Source organism: Schistocerca cancellata, unplaced genomic scaffold (genome assembly GCF_023864275.1).
Source record: "Schistocerca cancellata isolate TAMUIC-IGC-003103 unplaced genomic scaffold, iqSchCanc2.1 HiC_scaffold_782, whole genome shotgun sequence".
NCBI lineage: Eukaryota > Metazoa > Arthropoda > Insecta > Orthoptera > Acrididae > Schistocerca > Schistocerca cancellata.
Genome location: NW_026046793.1, coordinates 69,959 through 92,677, shown reverse-complemented (window position 1 = coordinate 92,677; position 22,719 = coordinate 69,959). Strand labels below are relative to the sequence as shown.

At 42.8% G+C, this 22,719-nt stretch overlaps 1 protein-coding gene across 1 annotated transcript; it reads left to right on the top strand.

Annotated features, from left to right (window-relative positions):
- Positions 1-565: 565 nt before the first annotated feature.
- On the top strand, positions 566-8,026 carry LOC126143162 (ribosome-binding protein 1-like). Its single transcript, XM_049915361.1, has 2 exons — positions 566-643; positions 6,200-8,026. Exons 1-2 carry the CDS (start codon positions 566-568, stop codon positions 8,024-8,026), a joined length of 1,905 nt encoding a protein of 634 aa, XP_049771318.1.
- The last annotated feature ends 14,693 nt before the right edge of the window (positions 8,027-22,719 follow it).

The window sequence follows — 22,719 nt, the reverse complement described above, 5'->3', positions numbered from 1 at the left end:
AACAGACTGTCTTCCAAGTGGTGATAATTGTGTACAGTATTCTATCAGAACAATTTATGATATTTTAGACTGAAGAAAGAGGTATGCCTTACATGAGTTGCATTTGCTTTACTTAAAGATGGCAGGAAGCTATTGAAAGAAGAACAATTTGACAAAATTTACAGAGAAGAGATACAATGCCAAAGAAGAGTAATGAAAATGAACTGGTAACTTACCTTTTTTAAAATTCTTATTTCAATCTACGAGCTGTGATGGATACTCCAAAGTAACCCTGTGGTCTTATCGTGTGGTGATTAGCCATTTAAAATTTAAATAAAACCAGTATTTCATGCAAATCAAGTGAGATGGATGTCGAATGAGTCAGTTATCACGTATGTTTATGAGTATATGGCTGTTATCTGACATTTCACAAGTGAGGACGATGTTAGATGGATGCAGAAGTCGGCACAATTATACATTGTATTATATGCTTATCACCCTGTGCAAGAACTGTATACTTGATGTGTACTGGTAACATTTTTTGGTATAGATAATGAATATTCATTTCAAGAGAGGAAAGAGAAGAATGTCTGTGTACCTCCTGAAGGATGGAGACAAACCTTCAATTATGCTGGAAGGCATCCCTGCCTTTCCAGTGCATGCAGTAAGCTGCGTAATAGCTTTCAAAAGATTAAATGTAACCAACAGGACATACCCAAATTTCAGAGCAAATGTTTGTGTACCCCATAATCAAAGAAACAATCTCTTCCAGTTCTTTTATGACAATATGATATCAGACTTCTGGCATGTGTCAGTTCCCTGGTTGTGGGGGAAAAAAAACTTAATTGCAGCATAAAATTTTATAGATGTATTCAAAAGATAAGAGACAGAAGATTACTACAGATCACCATGAGCATCACTGTAGTTTGTTGTGCAATTGAATTATGCATAGCACATTGCCTAAACAACAAACACCTAAGACAGCTCCCATGTAGAATTAGGATTTTGTTTACACTGAATGACGACTGAATCTTTCGTTTGTCATCTCTCTCAACATCCTGTTTGTATAATAAGTACTTTGAATCAATAAAATTGAAACTGGCACCAGTATGTTTGATTTACCTGTAGCATTGATGTTGAAAAATTCAATAGATCTTTCTAATTGCAGATCAGTGAATGTTAAATGGCAATCAGTCTCTCACTCTAGCGTTCATGTGTTGGCGTAAATGAGACTATAATCCTTGCACTAATGATCTGATTCCCTGTGAAACATTTACTTTCAGAGACAGGACAGTGAGGGCAGCATTAAGAATGGGAGTTTATACCTTCCTGTTTTCCAATATCGTGCAAGGAATCCATGAAGTAGATCAGAGGCACCTCGTGCTCCGTTTCCAATAGCCACACAATTCCACATACAGCTCAGAGCTTCAGAAATATTATGCTGCACTTCCCTGGAGAGAGAGAGAGAGAGAGAGAGAGAGAGAGAGAGAGAGAGAGAGAGAGAGAGAGAGAGAGAGAGAGAGAGAGAATCCTATACCAATGTGGTACCTAGCCTAGCCTCAACATGAGCATCCGTTTATTTACCACATCACAGCTTCTGTGTCTTGTCACTGTAGATCCAATTGTTGCTCCATGACAACCACAACAAAATGATCAGGAAATTCTTGCATAATGTTTTTCAGGTTTACTTGCCCTTTTGAGTTTTGGGATAAAATCAAACTTTCTAAACTTCTGCCATTTCTGGGAGCTGTCTGTTAGACCCCACCACCTATGTTCTTTATATTTAGCAGTTATATGTAAAATAATGCCACAGTATTACTTAAGACAGTTAGTTCCTAACAAAGACTATGGAAGACCTGCTGAATGGCTAAGTGTCCTGACATGGGAATATCTAGAAATTTCTGTTTCAGAATGTTGTCATAAAAGAAATTTTGCTTACTGGAAAATTATTGTAATGTTGGGTATAACCACACAAATACAACTACTTCAGTGTTGTGGATCTGATGACAGTAATTACCCCACACAGCCTTCTCCTGAACTTTATGGACAAAAATATTGTAAGTGTTTCACATTTTGAGGTTGCTTCCCGATGCCACATCAAATTAACAAACACTGCCTGACATGAAACAAGTTGAAAGTGACAGATATTCAGAGGGAGATGGATTAAAACAGCTGTACATGTCAAACAGTATTTTATTTCATTCTAAATGATAGTAGAACTACTTACAACTTACACCACCACTGGATAACACAGAAAGCATCCACAAGGATGCCTGTTTCTGACAGAAATAGACAATAAATATACAAAAATAGATTAATAAGTATATAAATCACTGTTTTGTTTTTATATAAGATCGGGAACAAAATAATATGTAACATGGGGACACAAGTGTAAATCAATACATACATATTATAAAGACAAGCAGAACATTGCAAGCCATGATATGGGATACTAAATAATTTTAGTAACTGTACTGAAAATACAACATTATTAATGTCCAGAGTGTACTAACATTTTTTAAAAAAAAACATAGCAAACACCAACGAACTGTGAATTCTTTACAAGTAGAGCTTTGACAAGTGATTTACAAACAAATATTAGGCAATACTATAAGCAAATTTGAGATAAAAATTGCTAAAATGACTAGTATTGACACAAGATATTAAAGAGATGGTACAATGATGTACTGAACATCTAAATGGCTACACCAGTCTATTAAGTGGACAATTCACTTATGTAAATTAAATTTGCTTAATCGCTCATCAAGAATTAATTTAAAATAATTAGCTTGTTTATTCACATTTTCTCATATGGTAAGGAAGGCACTGCTACATTTAACAATCAACTTGACAGATGGAATACATAAATAATTATCAATTTACCATCTAATGACTGGAATATTATTATTATTATTATTATTATTATTATTATTATAAATAGGGGTAATGCAGGAGTAGCTTTAATAATGAATAGGAAAATAGGAATGTGGGTAAGCTACTACAAACAGCATAGTGAACACATTATTGTGGCCAAGATAGATACGAAGCCCACACCTACTACAGTAGTACAAGTTTATATGCCAACTAGCTCTGCAGACGATGAAGAAATGTATGATGAAATAAAAGAAATTATTCAGATAGTGAAGGGAGACGAAAATTTAATAGTCATGGGTGACTGGAATTCGAGTGTAGGAAAAGGGAGAGAAGGAAACATAGTAGGTGAATATGGATTGGGGCTAAGAAATGAAAGAGGAAGCCGCCTGGTAGAATTTTCCACAGAGCACAAGTTAATCATAGCTAACACTTGGTTTAAGAATCATGATAGAAGGTTGTATTCATGGAAGAACCCTGGAGATACTAAAAGGTATCAGATAGATTATATAATGGTAAGACAGATTTAGGAACCAGGTTTTAAATTTTAAGACATTTCCAGGGGCAGATGTGGACTCTGACCACGATCTATTGGTTATGACCTGTAGATTAAAACTGAAGAAACTGCAAAAAGATGGGAATTTAAGGAGATGGGACCTGGATAAACTGAAAGAACCAGAGGTTGTACAGAGTTTCAGGGAGAGCTTAAGGGAATAACTGAAAGGAATGGGGGAAAGAAATACAGTAGAAGAAGAATGGGTAGCTTTGAGGGATTAAGTAGTGAAGGCAGCAGAGGATCAAGTAGGTAAAAAGACGAGGGCTAGTAGAAATCCTTGGGTAACAGAAGAAATATTGAATTTAATTGATGAAAGAAGAAAATATAAAAATGCAGTAAGTGAAGCAGGCAAAAAGGAATACAAACGTCTCAAAAATGAGATCAACAGGAAGTGCAAAATGGCTAAGCAGGGATGGCTAGAGGACAAATGTAAGGATGTAGAGGCTTATCTCACTAGGGGTAAGATAGATACTGCCTACAGGGAAATTAAAGAGACCTTTGGAGATAAGAGAACCACTTGTATGAATATCAAGAGCTCAGATGGAAACTCAGTTCTAAGCAAAGAAGGGAAAGCAGAAAGGTGGAAGGAGTATATAGAGGGTCTATACAAGGGCGATGAACTTGAGGACAATATTATGGAAATGGAAGAGGATGTAGATGAAGATGAAATGGGAGATACGATACTGCGTGAAGAGTTTGACAGAGCACTGAAAGACCTGAATCGAAACAAGGCCCCCGGAGTAGACAACATGCCATTGGAACTACTGACGGCCTTGGGAGAGCCAGTCCTGACAAAACTCTACCATCTGGTGAGCAAGATGTATGAAACAGGCGAAATACCCTCAGACTTCAAGAAGAATATAATAATTCCAATCCCGAAGAAAGCAGGTGTTGATAGATGTGAAAATTACCGAACAATCAGTTTAATAAGCCACAGCTGCAAAACACTAACACGAATTCTTTACAGACGAATGGAAAAACTGGTAGAAGCCGACCTCGGGGAAGATCAGTTTGGATTCCGTAGAAATGTTGGAACACGTGAGGCAATACTGACCTTACGACTTATCTTAGAAGAAAGATTAAGGAAAGGCAAACCTACGTTTCTAGCATTTGTAGACTTAGAGAAAGCTTTTGACAATGTTGACTGGAATACTCTCTTTCAAATTCTAAAGGTGGCAGGGGTAAAATACAGGGAGCGAAAGGCTATTTACAATTTGTACAGAAACCAGATGGCAGTTATAAGAGTCGAGGGGCATGAAAGGGAAGCAGTGGTTAAGAAGGGAGTAAGACAGGGTTGTAGCCTCTCCCCAATGTTATTCAATCTGTATATTGAGCAAGCAGTAAAGGAAACAAAAGAAAAATTCGGAGTAGGTATTAAAATCCATGGAGAAGAAATAAAAATGTTGAGGTTCGCCGATGACACTGTAATTCTGTCAGAGACAGCAAAGGACTTGCAAGAGCAGTTGAACGGAACGGATAGTGTCTTGAAAGGACGATATAAGATGAACATCAACAAAAGCAAAACGAGGATAATTGAATGTAGTCTAATTAAGTCGGGTGATGTTGAGGGAATTAGATTAGGAAATGAGACACTTAAAGTAGTAAAGGAGTTTTGGTATTTGGGGAGCAAAATAACTGATGATGGTCGAAGTAGAGAGGATATAAAATGTAGACTGGCAATGGCAAGGAAAGCGTTTCTGAAGAAGAGAAATTTGTTAACATCGAGTATAGATTTAAGTGTCAGGAAGTCATTTCTGAAAGTATTTGTATGGAGTGTAGCCATGTATGGAAGTGAAACATGGACGGTAAATAGTTTGGACAAGAAGAGAATAGAAGTTTTCGAAATGTGGTGCTACAGAAGAATGCTGAAGATTAGATGGGTAGATCACATAACTAATGAGGAAGTATTGAATAGGATCGGGGAGAAGAGAAGTTTGTGGCACAACTTGACCAGAAGAAGGGATCGGTTGGTAGGACATGTTCTGAGGCATCAAGGGATCACCAATTTAGTATTGGAGGGCAGCGTGGAGGGTAAAAATTGTAGGGGGATACCAAGAGATACCTGGCTGACTGTCTTCTTATCTGCATGCTCCTTTAGGTGTTTCCCCTCAAAAATAACTCTTCCACTGCAGCTATGAAACAGATTTACTGGGCGTAGGAACTGACTATTAACTAGGAAAACATGTGGTGTAAACCACTATATACATTCTGAAACTAACTCTTCAAAAAATACATGGTGCTCAAGTCTTTTACCACAATTATTTGTGAAATAATCCAAAGATTTACCCTTCACTGTTGACATCCAGAGCCCACACTCACAATAACACTGTATTCTAATGGGGCATGCGGTTCTAGGCGCTCCAGTCCGGAGCCGTGCTGCTGCTGCAGTCGCAGGTTCGAATCCTTAGGGCTTAGATTCAGTTCTTCAAAGTCCTTCGTTCCCTCATCCTCATGAGATTTACAACTATCATCAGTGATTTTCTTGCTTCCATCACAGGATTCTTCTTCTCCTTCTCCATAAGGTAGTATGAAGAAATGTTAAGGTGTTAAGTTGTCAAGAACGAGGAAACATGTTACATTAATTGAACAGGAAACTGCACATAAACTGATAAAAACTATCTTTTCATGCAATTACAAGAAAAAAAGAGAGATTCAATGAATCAGTGAAAGTAAGTTTGTACTACATGTACCACAGTACTAAATCATAATTTTTTCTCTGAAACCCAATTTGTTTTGGCCAGAAAATATATTGCTTTAATATAGTTTGAATACAGTTAACTTCATGACTGTCAGAATGGTGATCAAGGGAGTGGAGTGAACTGGAGGCGAGCAGAGGGCAGGGCAGTGGAGGCGAGCAGAGGGCAGGGCAGTGGAGGCGAGCAGAGGGCAGGGCAGTGGAGGCGAGCAGAGGGCAGGGCAGTGGAGGCGAGCAGAGGGCAGGGCAGTGGAGGCGAGCAGAGGGCAGGGCAGTGGAGGCGAGCAGAGGGCAGGGCAGTGGAGGCGAGCAGAGGGCAGGGCAGTGGAGGCGAGAAGAGGGCAGGGCAGTGGAGGCGAGAAGAGGGCAGGGCAGTGGAGGCGAGAAGAGGGCAGGGCAGTGGAGGCGAGAAGAGGGCAGGGCAGTGGAGGCGAGCAGAGGGCAGGGCAGTGGAGGCGAGCAGAGGGCAGGGCAGTGGAGGCGAGCAGAGGGCAGGGCAGTGGAGGCGAGCAGAGGGCAGGGCAGTGGAGGCGAGCAGAGGGCAGGGCAGTGGAGGCGAGCAGAGGGCAGGGCAGTGGAGGCGAGCAGAGGGCAGGGCAGTGGAGGCGAGCAGAGGGCAGGGCAGTGGAGGCGAGCAGAGGGCAGGGCAGTGGAGGCGAGCAGAGGGCAGGGCAGTGGAGGCGAGCAGAGGGCAGGGCAGTGGAGGCGAGCAGAGGGCAGGGCAGTGGAGGCGAGCAGAGGGCAGGGCAGTGGAGGCGAGCAGAGGGCAGGGCAGTGGAGGCGAGCAGAGGGCAGGGCAGTGGAGGCGAGCAGAGGGCAGGGCAGTGGAGGCGAGCAGAGGGCAGGGCAGTGGAGGCGAGCAGAGGGCAGGGCAGTGGAGGCGAGCAGAGGGCAGGGCAGTGGAGGCGAGCAGAGGGCAGGGCAGTGGAGGCGAGCAGAGGGCAGGGCAGTGGAGGCGAGCAGAGGGCAGGGCAGTGGAGGCGAGCAGAGGGCAGGGCAGTGGAGGCGAGCAGAGGGCAGGGCAGTGGAGGCGAGCAGAGGGCAGGGCAGTGGAGGCGAGCAGAGGGCAGGGCAGTGGAGGCGAGCTGAGGGCAGGGCAGTGGAGGCGAGCAGAGGGCAGGGCAGTGGAGGCGAGCAGAGGGCAGGGCAGTGGAGGCGAGCAGAGGGCAGGGCAGTGGAGGCGAGAAGAGGGCAGGGCAGTGGAGGCGAGAAGAGGGCAGGGCAGTGGAGGCGAGAAGAGGGCAGGGCAGTGGAGGCGAGAAGAGGGCAGGGCAGTGGAGGCGAGAAGAGGGCAGGGCAGTGGAGGCGAGAAGAGGGCAGGGCAGTGGAGGCGAGAAGAGGGCAGGGCAGTGGAGGCGAGAAGAGGGCAGGGCAGTGGAGGCGAGAAGAGGGCAGGGCAGTGGAGGCGAGAAGAGGGCAGGGCAGTGGAGGCGAGAAGAGGGCAGGGCAGTGGAGGCGAGAAGAGGGCAGGGCAGTGGAGGCGAGAAGAGGGCAGGGCAGTGGAGGCGAGAAGAGGGCAGGGCAGTGGAGGCGAGAAGAGGGCAGGGCAGTGGAGGCGAGAAGAGGGCAGGGCAGTGGAGGCGAGAAGAGGGCAGGGCAGTGGAGGCGAGAAGAGGGCAGGGCAGTGGAGGCGAGAAGAGGGCAGGGCAGTGGAGGCGAGAAGAGGGCAGGGCAGTGGAGGCGAGAAGAGGGCAGGGCAGTGGAGGCGAGAAGAGGGCAGGGCAGTGGAGGCGAGAAGAGGGCAGGGCAGTGGAGGCGAGAAGAGGGCAGGGCAGTGGAGGCGAGAAGAGGGCAGGGCAGTGGAGGCGAGAAGAGGGCAGGGCAGTGGAGGCGAGAAGAGGGCAGGGCAGTGGAGGCGAGAAGAGGGCAGGGACGAGGGGAGTCAACGAGTTGAGACAAGACAGGATGGGAGGGGTCAGTGTTAGCTATGTGCTGAGAGCCACATTGACAACAAGACTCTGCGTGAATCTACAGAAAAGGCAACAGATTGAGCAAATGGAACTTGACAAAGAACTGTAACTGGCTGTCACTTCGTGCTAACACTCAACATGCAGAAATGTCAGCCACAAAGTTATTTTTAGTATACCGTATGTTGAGCTGATCGTACTTGTGTGTCCAAAGGGAAAAGGTGCACAATTTGGACAGTACTGAAAGTTTTACGGGAGCATACATTTTCGTATGAAATTGCATGGCACATTGTGACATCATATTTAGATGTTTGAAGCCAGTTACCTTTGGCGTTCGTTTTGACTGTTTCCCTGAGACAATCTGATTGTTGCTGGTTACACTTTTAAGCCAACTCTTATAAAAGATCGACATCGATACTCTGCAAATCACAATTAACTGGCTGGCAGAGGATTCATTGAAGCACCTCCACAATAATTCTCTATTATTCCATTCTCTTACAGTGCGCAAAAGAAAATGAACATCTGTATCTATCAGTGAGAGCTCTGATTTCCCTTATTTTATTTTGGCGATCGTTTCTTCCTATGTAGGTGGGTGTCAACAAAATATTTTAGCATTCAGAGGATAAAGTTGGTGACTGAAATTTCGTGAGAAGATATCACCTTTGTTTTAATGATGTCCACCCAAAATTCTGTATCATGTCTGTGACTCTCTCTCCCCTATTTTGCAATAATACAAAACGTGCTGCCCTTCTTTGAACTTCCTAGATGCATTCCGTCAGTCCTATCTGGTAAGGATCTCACACCACACAGCACTATTCTAAAAGGGAGTGGACAAGTGTAGTGTAGGCAGTTTCTTTAGAGGTCTGTTACATTTGCTAAGTGTCCTGCCATAAAACACAATCTTTGGTTAGCCTTCTCCACAACATTTCCTATACGTTCCATCCAAGCAGCACTGTCGTCAAAAGTATTTCCATTACTATCGCGTAGAGAAGGCATTGCTTGTGTCCTGCAGCAAGCATACTTCGCATACAAGCAGAACCTCTTTGGATTTTCTGCCAGGTTTCGAGACAACGTTCCATTTAAATTTGTCATGTTTTTTTCCCCATTGTTTCTACAACAATTCTAACTGGTTTTGTGTACCAAGGAGGGTTAGCTCCATTGTTTGTTAATTTATTTCGCATAAATCTTTCAACTGCTGCCGATACTATTTCTTTGAATTCATGCCACATCTGTTCTGCACTTACATTGTTAATTTGGAAGGAGTGGAGATTGTCTCCCAGGAAGGCGTCAAGTGAATTTTTATCTGCTTTTGTGAATAGGTATATTTTTCATTTATTTTTGGAGGAATTGCAGCTTATAATATTCAATCTCGCTAAGACAACCCTGTGTTCACTAATCCCAGTACCTGTTCTGATGCTCGTTTTAGATCAGGATTATTCGTTGCTAAGAGGTCAAGTGTGTCTTCACAACTGTTTATGGTTCGCATGGGCTCATGTACTAACTGCTTGAAATAATTTTCAGAGAATGAATTTAGCACAATTTCTGGTGATGTTTTATGTGTACCACGGGAATTAAACACACATTTTCGCCAATATAGTGGGGGTAAATTAAAGACATGATGAACTATAACTGTACGAGTTTCGTACTTGTTTGAAATAAAACTCAAGTTTTCTTTGAACCTTTCAGCAATTGCATCATCCGAATTGGGAGATCAGTAAAAGGATCCAATTATTATTTTATTCCGCTTGCAAGAATAACCTCTGCTCATATTAACTCACAGGAACTATCTACTTCAATTTTGCGATAAGCTAAGTTACTTCTAACAGCAACAACCATGTCACCGCCAACTGTGTTAAGCCTATCCTTTTAGAACACCATTAGGTTCTTCACAAAAATTTTGGCTGAACTTACCTATGGCTTTAGCCAACTTTCAGTGCCTATAATGATTTGAGCATCAGTGCTTTCTACTAGCACTTGAAGCTCTGGTACCTTGCCAACACAATACCGATGGCTCCTGTATCTACGTTCTTCCTGTGTTCGGCCTGCACCCTTTGTGACTACAGCTCTTCTTGGTTTTCTCAGAGACCCTCTAACCTAAAAAACTGCCCATTCAATGCAACACAGCCTCTGCATGTAGTGGACTTCTGACCTGTTCAGCGGACCCTGAAACCCAACCACCTTATGGCACCAGTCGAGGAATCTGCAGCCTACACTGTCACAGAACCACCTGAGCCTCTGATTCAGACCCTCCACTCGGCTCTGTACCAAAGGTCCACAATCAGTCCTGTCAGTTATGCTGCAAATGGTGAGCTCTATTTTCAACTCGCAACCAAGACTGGTAGCCTATACCACTTCTGTTAGCTACTCAAAACCAGAGAGAATCTCTTCCGATCCAAAGCAACACACATCATTGGTACCGACATGAGTCACCACTTGCATTTGGCTGCACAATGTGCTCTTCATGGCATCCGGAAGGATGCATTCCACATCTGGAATGACTCCATCCAGTATGCACATGGAGTGCATACTGGCTTCCTTCCCCTTCTTGGCAGCCATGTCCCTAACAGGCCCCATAAAGCGCCTAACATTGGAGCTCCCAACTACCAATAATCCCACCCTCTGTGACTGCCCGGATCTAGCAGGCAAAGAGGTTTCCTCAAACAGAACAGGTGACTCCTTCTGGCTGAGCAACAGTGTCAGCCACAGACAGCAGATGGAACCAGCTTGTCAGACTAACCAGGGAGGGCCTATGTGCAGCCCCCTGGAAGTCTTTCGCTGCCTGTCACACCCCAAAGAGACCTCCCACTCGACCGTGGATGAGGGGTCGGAGGGGTCAACCTCAGTGTGAGCAGTAAAGGCTGGCCACCGGAGACTATCGGTTGGAGGACGCGGATGTGCTGAATATCCATTGGAGCCTCAAGGCCGGCCCACAACAGTGATGCCATCCATTGCATCTTCAAGCTGTGTAACTAAAGCCATTACAGCCTGAAGCTGAGAGCCAAGTGTCACCAACTCGGCTCACATCCACACACAACGTATCCATATGAAGGACTGTGGAAAACTACACTAAAGCAAGAAGTGTGTGCAATAAAATAGATTAATATGCAGAGATTAAAAAACCGAACTAGTGAAGCACTCAAGTGAGACTAAATAATTCGCTCCTTATATGGGACCTGTAACATTTCACAAGATTGGTTTACTTTACGATGCGAACGAAAATGCAATAACTGTACCTATTAGATATTAAATGAACATGCAGAAACTCCAGACACTAAACTATCAAAGCACACAAATATTATTTAATTTGATACATAAAAAATCTACCCACCAAGTGGCGGCAGAACACACACATAAAAGACGGTTGTAACTGGCAAGCCTTCAGAGCCAGTGGCTCCTCCTTCAGGCAGAGGGGTTGAAGGGGAAGGAAGAGGGGTAAAGGAAAAGGACTGGAGAGGTTTAGGAAAAGGGGTAGATTTCAGAAAAGTCAACTACAACCGTGAGTCAGGAGAGACTTACTGTACAGGATGAGAAGGAAAGGCTTCCTTCCCCTTCAACCATTCTGCCTGAAGAAGGAGTCACTGGCTACGAAAGCTTGCCAATTACAACTGTCTTTCATGTGTGTGTTCTGCCACCGCTTGGTGAGTGGAATTTTTATACATCCAATTAAATAATTTTGTCAATAATTGATTGTATTGTTGTTATAAAAGCAAACACATTTAATTATACAATTTGTTTCTGTTTAGGAACTCACTCACAAAATCGATTACTTCCCTGTTCCTGCGTCTACCTCTGCCGGCTGCTGCTGCCTGCACATTTCATACTTCATATATAAGTTCTACGGATCGGAGTGTGGAATGTCAGATCCCTTAATCGAGCAGGTAGGTTAGAAAATTTAAAAAGGGAAATGGATAGGTTAAAGTTAGATATAGTAGGAATTGGTGAAATTCACTGGCAGGAGGAACAAGACTTTTGGTCAGGCGAATACAGGGTTATAAATACAAAATCAAATAGGGGTAATGCAGGAGTAGGTTTAATAATGAATAAAAATATAGGAGTGCGGGTAAGCTACTACAAACAGCGTAGTGAATGCATTATTGTGGCCAAGATAGACACAAAGCCCATGCCTACTACAGTAGTACAAGTTTATATGCCAACTAGCTTTGCAGATGATGAAGAAATTGAAGAAATGTATGATGAAATAAAAGAAATTATTCAGATAGTGAAGGGAGACGAAAATTTAATAGTCATGGGTGACTGGAATTCGAGTGTAGGAAAAGGGAGAGAAGGAAACGTAGTAGGTGAATATGGGTTGGAGATAAGAAATGAAAGAGGAAGCCGCCTGGTAGAATTTTGCACAGAGCATAACTTAATCATAGCTAACACTTGGTTCAAGAATCATGAGAGAAGGTTGTATACATGAAAGAATCCTGGAGATACTGACAGGTATCAGATAGATTATATAATGGTAAGACAGAGATTTAGGAACCAGGTTTTAAATTGTAAGATATTTCCAGAGGCAGATGTGGACTCTGACCACAATCTATGGGTTATGACCTGTAGATTAAAACTGAAGACACAGCAAAAAGGTGGGAATTTAAGGAGATGGGACCTGGATAAACTGACAAAACCAGAGGTTGTACAGAGTTTCAGGGAGAGCATAAGGGAACAATTGACAAGAATTGGGGAAATAAATACAGTAGAAGAAGAATGGGTAGCTTTGAGAGATGAAGTAGTGAAGGCAACAGAGGATCTAGTAGGTAAAAAGACGAGGGCTAGTAGAAATCCTTGGGTAACAGAAGAATTATTGAATTTAATTGATGAAAGGAGAAAATATAAAAATGAAGTAAATGAAGGAGGCGAAAAGGAATACAAACGTCTCAAAAATGAGATCGACAGGAAGTGCAAATGGTTAAGCATTGATGGCTAGAGGACAAATGTAAGGATGTAGAGGGTTATCTCACTAGGGATAACATAGATACTGCCTACAGGAAAATTAAAGAGACCTTTGGAGAAAAGAGAACCACTTGTATAAATATCAAGGGCTCAGATGGAAACCCAGTTCTAAGCAAAGAAGGGAAAGCAGAAAGTGGAAGGAGTATACAGAGGGTCTATACAAGGACAATGTACTTGAGGACAATATTATGGAAATGGAAGAGGATGTAGATGAAGATGAAATGGGAGATACGATACTGCGTGAAGAGTTTGACAGAGCACTAAAAGACCAGAGTCGAAATAAGGCCTGGGAGTAGACAACATTCCATTAGAACTACTGACGCCTTAGGAGAGCCAGTCCTGACAAAACTCTACCATCTTGTGAGCAAGATGTGAGAGGGAATTAGATTAGGAAATGAGACACTTAAAGCAGTAAAGGAGTTTTGCTATTTGGGGAGCAAAATACCTGATGATGGTCGAAGTAGAGAGGATATAAAATGTAGACTGGCAATGGCAAGGAAAGTGTTTCTGAGGAAGAGAAATTTGTTAACATCAAGTATAGATTTAAGTGACAGGAAGTCGTTTCTTAAAGTATTTGATAGAAGCTTTCGAAATGTGGTGCTACAGAAGAATGATGAAGATTAGATGGGTAGATCATATAACTAATGAGGAGGTATTGAATAGGATTGGGGAGAAGAGAAATTTGTGGCACAACTTGACTAGAAAAAGGGATCAGTTGGTAGGACATGTTCTGAGGCATCAAGGGATCACCAATTTAGTATTGGAGGGCAGCGTGGAGGGTAATAATCGTAGGGGAGACCAAGAGATGAATACACTAAACAGATTCAGAAGGATGTATGTTGTAGTAGGTACTGGGAGATGATGAAGCTTGCACAGGATAGAGTGGCATGGAGAGCTGCATCAAACCAGTTTCAGGACTGAAGACCACAACAACAAAGTAAGTTAAACTCATTTTGGAGAAAACTTAACGGTGTTAGCTCACAATAAGAGCAACTGTTGACACTTTTCTGTATTCCAATTTTCTTTACAGGATGTCTTCACTGGATGTCTCTGGCTACTAACTTGCACCTTGGCTCCCATTGTAGCAGTAACAGAGGCAGCAGCTGTACCTTTGGGCATGTAACCAGCAGGGACTGTATACCCTGAGATGACAAGTCATGGCATACCTTCTAATATTGTGTCGGACCATCTTTTGCCTGGCATAGTGCAGCAACTTGACTTGGCATAGACTCAACCACTCATTGGAAGCCCCTGCAGAAATACTGAGTCATGCTGCCTCTACAGCCTCCCATAATTGTGAAAGTGTTGTTGGTGCAGGATTTTGTACACGAACTGATGTCTTGATAGTGTCCCATAAATGTTTGGTGGGTGGCCAAATCATTTGCTTGAACTATCGAGAATGTTCTTCAAAACAATCGTGAACAATTGTACCCAGAAACATGGTGCATTGCTGTCCATAAAAATTCCCTTGTTTCCAGAATGAGATTTTCACTCCGCAGCAGAGTGTGCGCTGATATGAAACTTCCTGGCAGATTAAAACTGTGTGCCCGACCGAGACTCCAACTCGGGACCTTTGCCTTTCGCGGGCAAGTGCTCTACCAACTGAGCTACCGAAGCACGACTCACGCCCGGTACTCACAGCTTTACTGCTACCAGTACCTCGTCTCCTACCTTCCAAACTTTACAGAAGCTCTCCTGCGAACCTTGCAGAACTAGCACTCCTGAAAGAAAGGATATTGCGGAGACATGGCTTAGCCACAGCCTAGGGGATGTTTCCAGAATGAGATTTTCACTCTGCAGCGGAGTGTGTGCTGATATGAAACTTCCTGGCAGATTAAAACTGTGTGCCCGACCGAGACTCGAGCTCGGGACCTTTGCCTTTCGCGCGCAAGTGCTCTACCATCTGAGCTACCGAAGCACGACTCACGCCCAGTACTCACAGCTTTGGAAGGTAGGAGACGAGGTACTGGCAGAAGTAAAGCTGTGAGTACCGGGCTTGAGTCGTGCTTCGGTAGCTCAGATGGTAGAGCACTTGCGCGCGAAAGGCAAAGGTCCCGAGCTCGAGTCTCAGTCGGGCACACAGTTTTAATCTGCCAGGAAGTTTCGTATCAGCGCACACTCCGCTGCAGAGTGAAAATCTCATTCTGGATTTCATACTTTGCTTTACAACATCTGTAACATCAAACCAGTAGATATTTGCAGGCATGGAATGGAAAAACTACAGGCACTTTGGACTATTCTGCATGACAAAATATTCTGTTGGTGGTTAATTTCCATATTCTGTTCAATTAAGTAATGAAAAATGCTTTAAAACATGCACTGTTTGCATATAAATTAATCACAAATTATCATGACAAATTTACAATGAATTTTAATAAAACCAAGTTATTCTTAATAATAACCAAACTTAAACCAGTAAGATGTTACACTATTTTGGCTTTAATATGGTATCCAGATGAAATACTATGTCACTTTTGAGTAGCATTTGAGGACAATTCCTAGCATTGCCAGTAAAATGCTGTCACAATATTTTCACATTAAGTTTTTTTAGAAGATGACCAGTATGAAAATGGTTAATGTATAAAATAACTGTAAGAGAATGAATAAAACAAGAATAAACTACAGGGTAATCTAAACATTAAGGTAATGATGCTAACCAACAACAAGTTTTATACTAGCTACCCATATTCACTTGGTGTTGTACTTATATGTTGATATTTCAGAACCACACATATAAATACTCACATATCTTTGGAGTGTCAAAAGGATACAAATCTCTGGAGTTCTTTTGTGAAGGTTTATAGCCATATTTCTGTAAGTGGCTTTCTATCTCCTCTACTTGCTGGATCAGTGAATTCTTTGTTGCAGACAACCATTCATTGAATTTTTTCTGAGCTTCTAGGCTATTTTTTGTTTCTTCAATCATTTTTTTGAGGTTTTCCTTAAAAGAAAGGACTTGTAAATTAGTTATAACATCATCAGCTACTGAAAACTGGGAAAATTTTGAGGTACATCCAAGAATTAGAAATTATGCAAATCCATTCCAATTTTCACTAACTATACAGTACGTATCCTCACAGCTTTAAACAGAAGTACAGAGTTCCAAATAAAGACTATATCATGGTATATCAACAAGGAATGACAACTACCTTAATTGGACATCCTCGAACTTTCACATTGTAATGAACAAATACTAACACAGACAACAGAATGAAATTGACTAGCTCTGAGAGGTATACTGTTCAAAGATTATGGTTACAATAGATTATCATATAGACACAAAAGAAAATCATTTCAAGTCTTCTTGTACACCATTGTGAAATGTATGGCAGCGGATACTTAACATTGTGGGACATGTTAGAGTTCCTTATTGCTCCAGTTGTGTATGGCACACAGGAAAAATGACTGCTTAAATGCCTGTGTGTGCACTGTAATTGGTGTAAGCTTGCCTTTGAGGAACTGCTGTGTATGGGGCCGAAGAATATTTCTAGATTTTTCACTTACGGTAATACTGGTTCTCGAAACTTTGTAAGTATGGTTTTGCGTGATAACTAATGTACATCTTTAAACATCTGATAGTTCAGATTATTTATTATTTCTGTGATACTTTCCTATGAGTAAAACAAACCTGCCCTTTTTAATGGATGTTCAGTATCCCCTGGTAGTTCCATCTGTTATGGACCCCACACACTCCAGCAATATTCTGTAGGACACAGAAGTGTTTTGTTAAGCAGTCTCTTTTTGTGGACTGACTGAAGTTTCTTCATTACCTTACCCAAGAGCTGAGGCCTATCTCCTGCTTTACCTTTAGCAGTGAAGGCCAGGTTCTTATCCCCTACCTGTCTTAAGTACACTGAAGACTTAGAGGTAGTTGTCAGATGCAGACATTTGAGCAAAGTTTGCCATGCCCCAAAGTATTGTGTGATAATAACATGATCAGAATGAACAGTGCACTGTGGTTGCTGGGTGAAAACTATAGATACAATGCAACAAGCTATGCTTCATTTCTGTCTGTCTTACTATTCAGCATAAGAGTATGAATGTACACAATACATGAGATGCACATTCTTTGCTGTTGCCTCACTCGAGTTTGTTAGGCAAACAGGATTTAAATGAGGTAAGAGCTAACTTGAAAGTATGCACGGTGCACTGTTTACATTCATTCATATTACGACAAAGAGCATACCGATTCAGGATTCACAGGAACCGTCTCTTGTCACTGGTAGGAAAACATCCGAGACATAGCGTTGGCCACATTGACAAAAACTTAACACAGGCTTACCAATCGGCTTTTCATAGCACAATTTTCGTGAGGACTTCAAATGTATGAAAAGCAAAAGTTACAAAATAAGAATGAAAATTACTTAGAAATTAAAAGTGGAAATATAAAATAAAATTTTTTTAGATTTATAATAAAAACTTTATGAAACGTTTAAAATATCAATTAGATAATTCTGAACCACTTTCACTTGAGTGCTTGCTGCTCAGTTCTTTGTAAAGAGCATAATACTCCATAACACCTAGTGCATTTGATATCGAACATTTTTTAAGCGACCGATTTGGAACACATTTCACGCATCACCACTCCAACGGCACACTTACAACAAAACCTGCACGTTTTATACATCCTGCTGGTGTCACTTGTATGTCATTTTTCAAAAGCCAGTCCGTGTGCATGCATTTAAGTTTGTCCTTAAATGGTTTTCTCAAATAGACATCAAGTTGTTGCAGAATTGACGTCATTCCGCCTGGAATTACTGCCAAGTCCATTTTGCCTTCTAATAATTTTTGTTTCACTGCGGGTACTCGCCGGACCAAAACACGGTCTCGGTGACTGATGCCTCACAGTAAGGCCTCGGCACAGTCCCAGTGCACCCATATGCCAACAAGCCCTGAACAACCTGTTCCTTTCACCTCCAAATCTCTCACTCCAGCCCAGCGGCATTACTCTCAGATGGAAAAAGAGGCTCTTGCCGTGGTCTATGCTCCCCAGACATTTTATGTTTTTTGTATGGCTTCAAGTTTCACCTTACTGCATACCATAACCCCTTGGTTTTCTTGTTTAACCATCACACTTCCTTGCCTGACAAGGCAGCACACCATCTACAATTCTGGGCAATGTTCTTGTCTCAATTACTAAATCCATTTTCGACCGAGTCTAGACGTGCCAATGTGAATGCCTTATCCCACCTTCCTGTGGCTTCCGAACCTGACCATCTCGAGTAATTGCTTTGCTTCCATCTCGATACTGAAACGTAGGCTGCGGTCGAGGGTTTCCCAAATACAAGCTCGTGCATATCAATCGGTGTTACCGTCAACCCCATTCTCTGCCAGGTGGTTCGGTTTGTTCGACAGGGCTGAACTACCAGTCTTTGGACCCCCTGTGCAACTATTTTTCCTTACAGTACTGCCTCTCTGTTTTTGGCGGTGTTTTGCTGTTGTCCATGGGAAACATCTCTCCCAGAGCAGTCATTCTGCCGCATTGTGATGAGAGGTTCTACCCCTTCTCCACCAGGGCCAGTGGGGAGTTTTGTGTACTAATCTGTTAGCTAGGAGGCATGTTTCTTGGTCAGGGATTGAAAGCAAAATTGTCTGTTTTGTTGTGGCTTGTGAGCAGTGTGCCTGACAAGACAACCCCAGGGCATCTCTGTCCCCCTGGCCCACATTGTGCCAGCTACAGGAGTGCATTCACGTACACTTTGCACATCCCTTCTTCAATTCCTATAGGCTCTCGGTTGTGGATGCATTTTCCCAGTTTCTTTACATTCTCTGGTGTGTGTCGACATTGGCTGATGTCACAACCCGTATGCTTTTGAGGCCTTTTTCTACTGATGGGTTGCCTTGTATCTTAGTTTCCCATAATGAGCCCCAATTCACTTCTCACACCTTTCAACTGTTTTGTTTCCTTCACGGTACTCATCATGTTATGGCTCCGCCATACCACCCCCAATCAGTAGAGGAGGCAGAATGACTAGTGCATACATTCAAGTCCAAAATGAAAATGGTCGTTGTCAATTCTTCACCAGACAATGCCATTCTCTGTTTTATGAGCATCTAGTATCTATCGCTTCCCACCACTGGAGCCATGGTGCGAGAGTGGGGGGGGGGGGGGGGGGAGGGGGAACGACCCAGCAGAGTTGCTTCATGACTGGCAGCCTCAGACACTCCTCCACCTTCTGCGACCAGCACTGCAGCTGCCAAGGTCACGTTCGTCTGGCCATTTCGTGCTGCGATCGCCAGCCCAAGTTGATACCAGCCACAGCTGACTGCCACCAGGGATACTACCTTCGTGACATCCGCACGACCAACATGCTGGTGATGCACTGCTTTGACCAGTTGCGCCTCAGCTCGCCACCAGATGCTACTGATTCGCAGGTGGGGCACTCATCACCACAGCTAATTGTGCCACTCTCTGCCTCGAGCCCATCATTGCCTCTTGTGCAGGTACCCCTATCCTTCTCCACGTGCAGCACTGGGTGCTGGTCAATCACTGGTCTCGGGTCCATCGTCATAGCCTGCTGTTCCAGTCGGGCCGCCTCCACCAGCCCCCTCGTCATCATCACCTCAGCCATAATCACTGGTGAGTCCAGCCCCATCTTCTCTGCACTGGGACATGCCTCCCGATGACAATGCAAAGATGGCAATGGCACTCTCCAGCCCGGTGCTGTTGTCGTGTGACACACAGGCCTACCATCCTCAGACACGCTCGCGTCTCCGCATATTCCGACCCTGTGCACCGGGCCCCACCTGGCACGTCATCCCACTTCTGCCATCAGCTACTGCCGCTCTGCATTCGATGCACGTGTCTCTCGTCAAGTCGAGGGCATCTCCTCTGTCACCTAGGTGCCCACTTCACACGAGGCGGAGGTGTGCTTATCCTGCTACTATTGCACGTGATCACACGAGTGCGCCAACTGTAGTGTCGCTGCACACGTGTACTTAAATAAATTGGCAACTGTATCAGTGCAGGCTGGGCACTAGAGGCTACCTGTAGGAAGTGTGCATACGGCACGGTCTCTGCCACACCACCTACTGGCAACTCACATTTATATACATTCGGAACAATGCTGACTCACTCTCACTACGTTCTTTTAGTTTGTACCGTTTGCATCAGTTGTTCTGTGTATCACTCGTGTTGCACCTCTGTATAATTCTTTTGTCTTGTTACATGTGAAGTCATGAGAGGCTTATTTCCATTATTGTCCAGAGGTTTATGAATAAAAGCCATATTCTTATTTCTTGGATCAGTTTTGTGTGCTACTTGGTTACTACACATTACATGAGGTCTTTATGACATTCTGGATCATGTTGTTCTTATGAAAGGTGACTGTAATGGGGATTTCATCACAGTTTTTCACCACTGCAGCTACTACCCTGCAAGGAAACCATTGCTTGGTGTCCCTGCACCCTAAAGTAAACAAGCAGGCACATACTCCTTGGCTTACATGAGGAGTTTGTAGCTTGGGCACCAAAAATGCTTTCCCTTCATCATTATGGGGCTAAAACTGTACAGGTTCCTCACAGTTCCCCTACAGTGGAATGGTTACCATGCCAGGTTTTGGGCTCCTAGCACATTAGCTGATAAAGTGTTGGGAAGTTTCTGTAAGTAGCATCAATCAGAGAAAACCCAGGTTGTCAGTTTGGAAGCCATCCTATGTATCAAGTCAAAGATGAAGGGCATTTTCCTTCCTTTCCTGTGTGCTCCCCACACACATACCCCCAAGAGTTGTAAGCTCCCAAGGAGAGGATAGCCAGTGCTAGACTCCTAAGTACATAAAAAAGATTTACCACAGGGATTCGGGTTCCCGTGTTCATGAATCACAGAAACTGCGGTGATGCAGACAATATAGGAAATAATTTACTGTTTTTTCAACCCTTTCCTTGACATATAATTGTTGCAAATCTCATTACTAGCATACCAGTTCATTTCATTTATATGAGCCATACCAAGGCAAGTGTTAATACTGACTGTCACATTCATATTGTTGGATGTTTCATCACCAGGCCAAGCCAGGCCAGGGCATAGCCTCGGGCATTAGGCTTTGCTACAGGCACCCAAAGGCCTAAGACTCTGTTGAGGTCACCAGCGGCCTTGTGGCAGCCGACATGTTACGTATACCACCAGCACTGATAGCAAACTGTGGTGATATGCCTACATAGTCTTGGAAAATTGTCAGCTGTAGTTGACTGTTTCTCTTAAATCTTCAGTACTTCTTAAGGGCATCCAAGTCTTGCTCATGTTTATGGTCACTCAAGAATAACAACCACATTCACAATGTGAGGAATAAAACAACTTCTAAAATGACTCATTACCTGACACATCACTAGCACTGAAACCTGGGATGTATGTATCTGTCATGTATTATTTTCATCCCAGCCTCTTAAAACAAATATCCATGATTTCTATCAGCTTACTGTTCATTATTTTTAACTGCATACACAGTTGTGAAAGAATGACATAAGCAACACTATATTTGTAACTTTGTAACTGTTAAAATGATACCTTGATATCAATAACCTCCTCAATGCACTGGTCTACAAATTCCTCTGATGCTGTAGCCTTCAGGGGATCTCCAAAGAGGTTAGGGCAAAGCAGCGCTCTCTCTAAGTGTACTATTTTTTAGTCTATATTCCGTGCACACTCCTTCAGAACCTTGAATGAATCACACTCCTTAGCACTCGTACTGTAACAGATTGTAAACCAAGTTAACTGTTTTAATATACAGATACACAGAGGAAAAAATACAGTTTTATTATAATGCCATGAAATAATAAAAGTTATAATTGTTAGCAATAATGATGACAGCAGCCTCACAGAGAAAGTAACCAAGCAGAAAAGCACACTAACTGTCTCAAATTATAGACGGTTTTAACAGTAGTTCCAGAGGTTACAAGTGCAAGCATTAGAATCTTACATAAAAGTATGTGAATTATGGTTTACCAAATTGCAAAGCCTATCATAAATCAGTATTGGAAACAACATGAGAATCCTGCTTTGTTGTTTTAAGTGATCTCTTGATAAGGATAGTCAATGCAGTCTCCAAACTTATGTCAGGTGTTTGTGCATACCTTTGTGCATGCGCATACAGTCCTGCATGAAAACTATGCTCATTAATTGTGGAATTGTGGATTTTATTGTTTATTTTTAGATGGGTACAACAACTACATTGCTGATCTTTTATGCTGAGGATTTCTCATTCATTTGGATGTTGACTGTTTCCTGAAAGATGGTGTTATATCTCTATAAGAAAGAGAAATGTTTACCAGCATGTGCCTTAATTTAAAAGCAACAGGATGATACAAGGAAGGATTTCAAGGCTGGTGTTTATGTCTTTGGTGAATTTTATTTTATGCACATTAGGCTGTGATTTAAAGCATACACCCGAGTAATGTTTCACCTCCTGAAGTTGGAGGCATATCAGAAGCAATAAAGGCTTGGACAGCTGTTTCAAACTTAAATAAGTTCTGTAAACCAAAATGTTTATATTTATCCATGTAACTGTCAGTTTGTGAAAAGTATTACCTGCGATTGTGAATTCATGCCGAGCTGGGTTGTGGAAATTGTAATGGGGAAGAGTTTAGCAGTAAGGAGTACAACTGGTCTAAATCCAATCTTCCTTATCTATTCAAGTTATTTTTGTGATTTAGAATTTTGATGGCCTCTGTAAATTCCCACGTAGTAATGACTGGGTCTTGACAAATCCACAATATTAGAGAAATGAATTTGGTGGTTGCCTCGCCCCAGTGGGTAATCTGGA

Coding starts and splice junctions, on each gene's coding strand:
- LOC126143162 (XM_049915361.1), top strand. CDS start 566: ATGTCTGTGTACCTCCTGAAGGATGGAGACAAACCTTCAATTATGCTG. Junction 644..6,199: donor CTGCCTTTCCAGTGCATGCA/GTAAGCTGCGTA, acceptor CATGACTGTCAG/AATGGTGATCAAGGGAGTGG.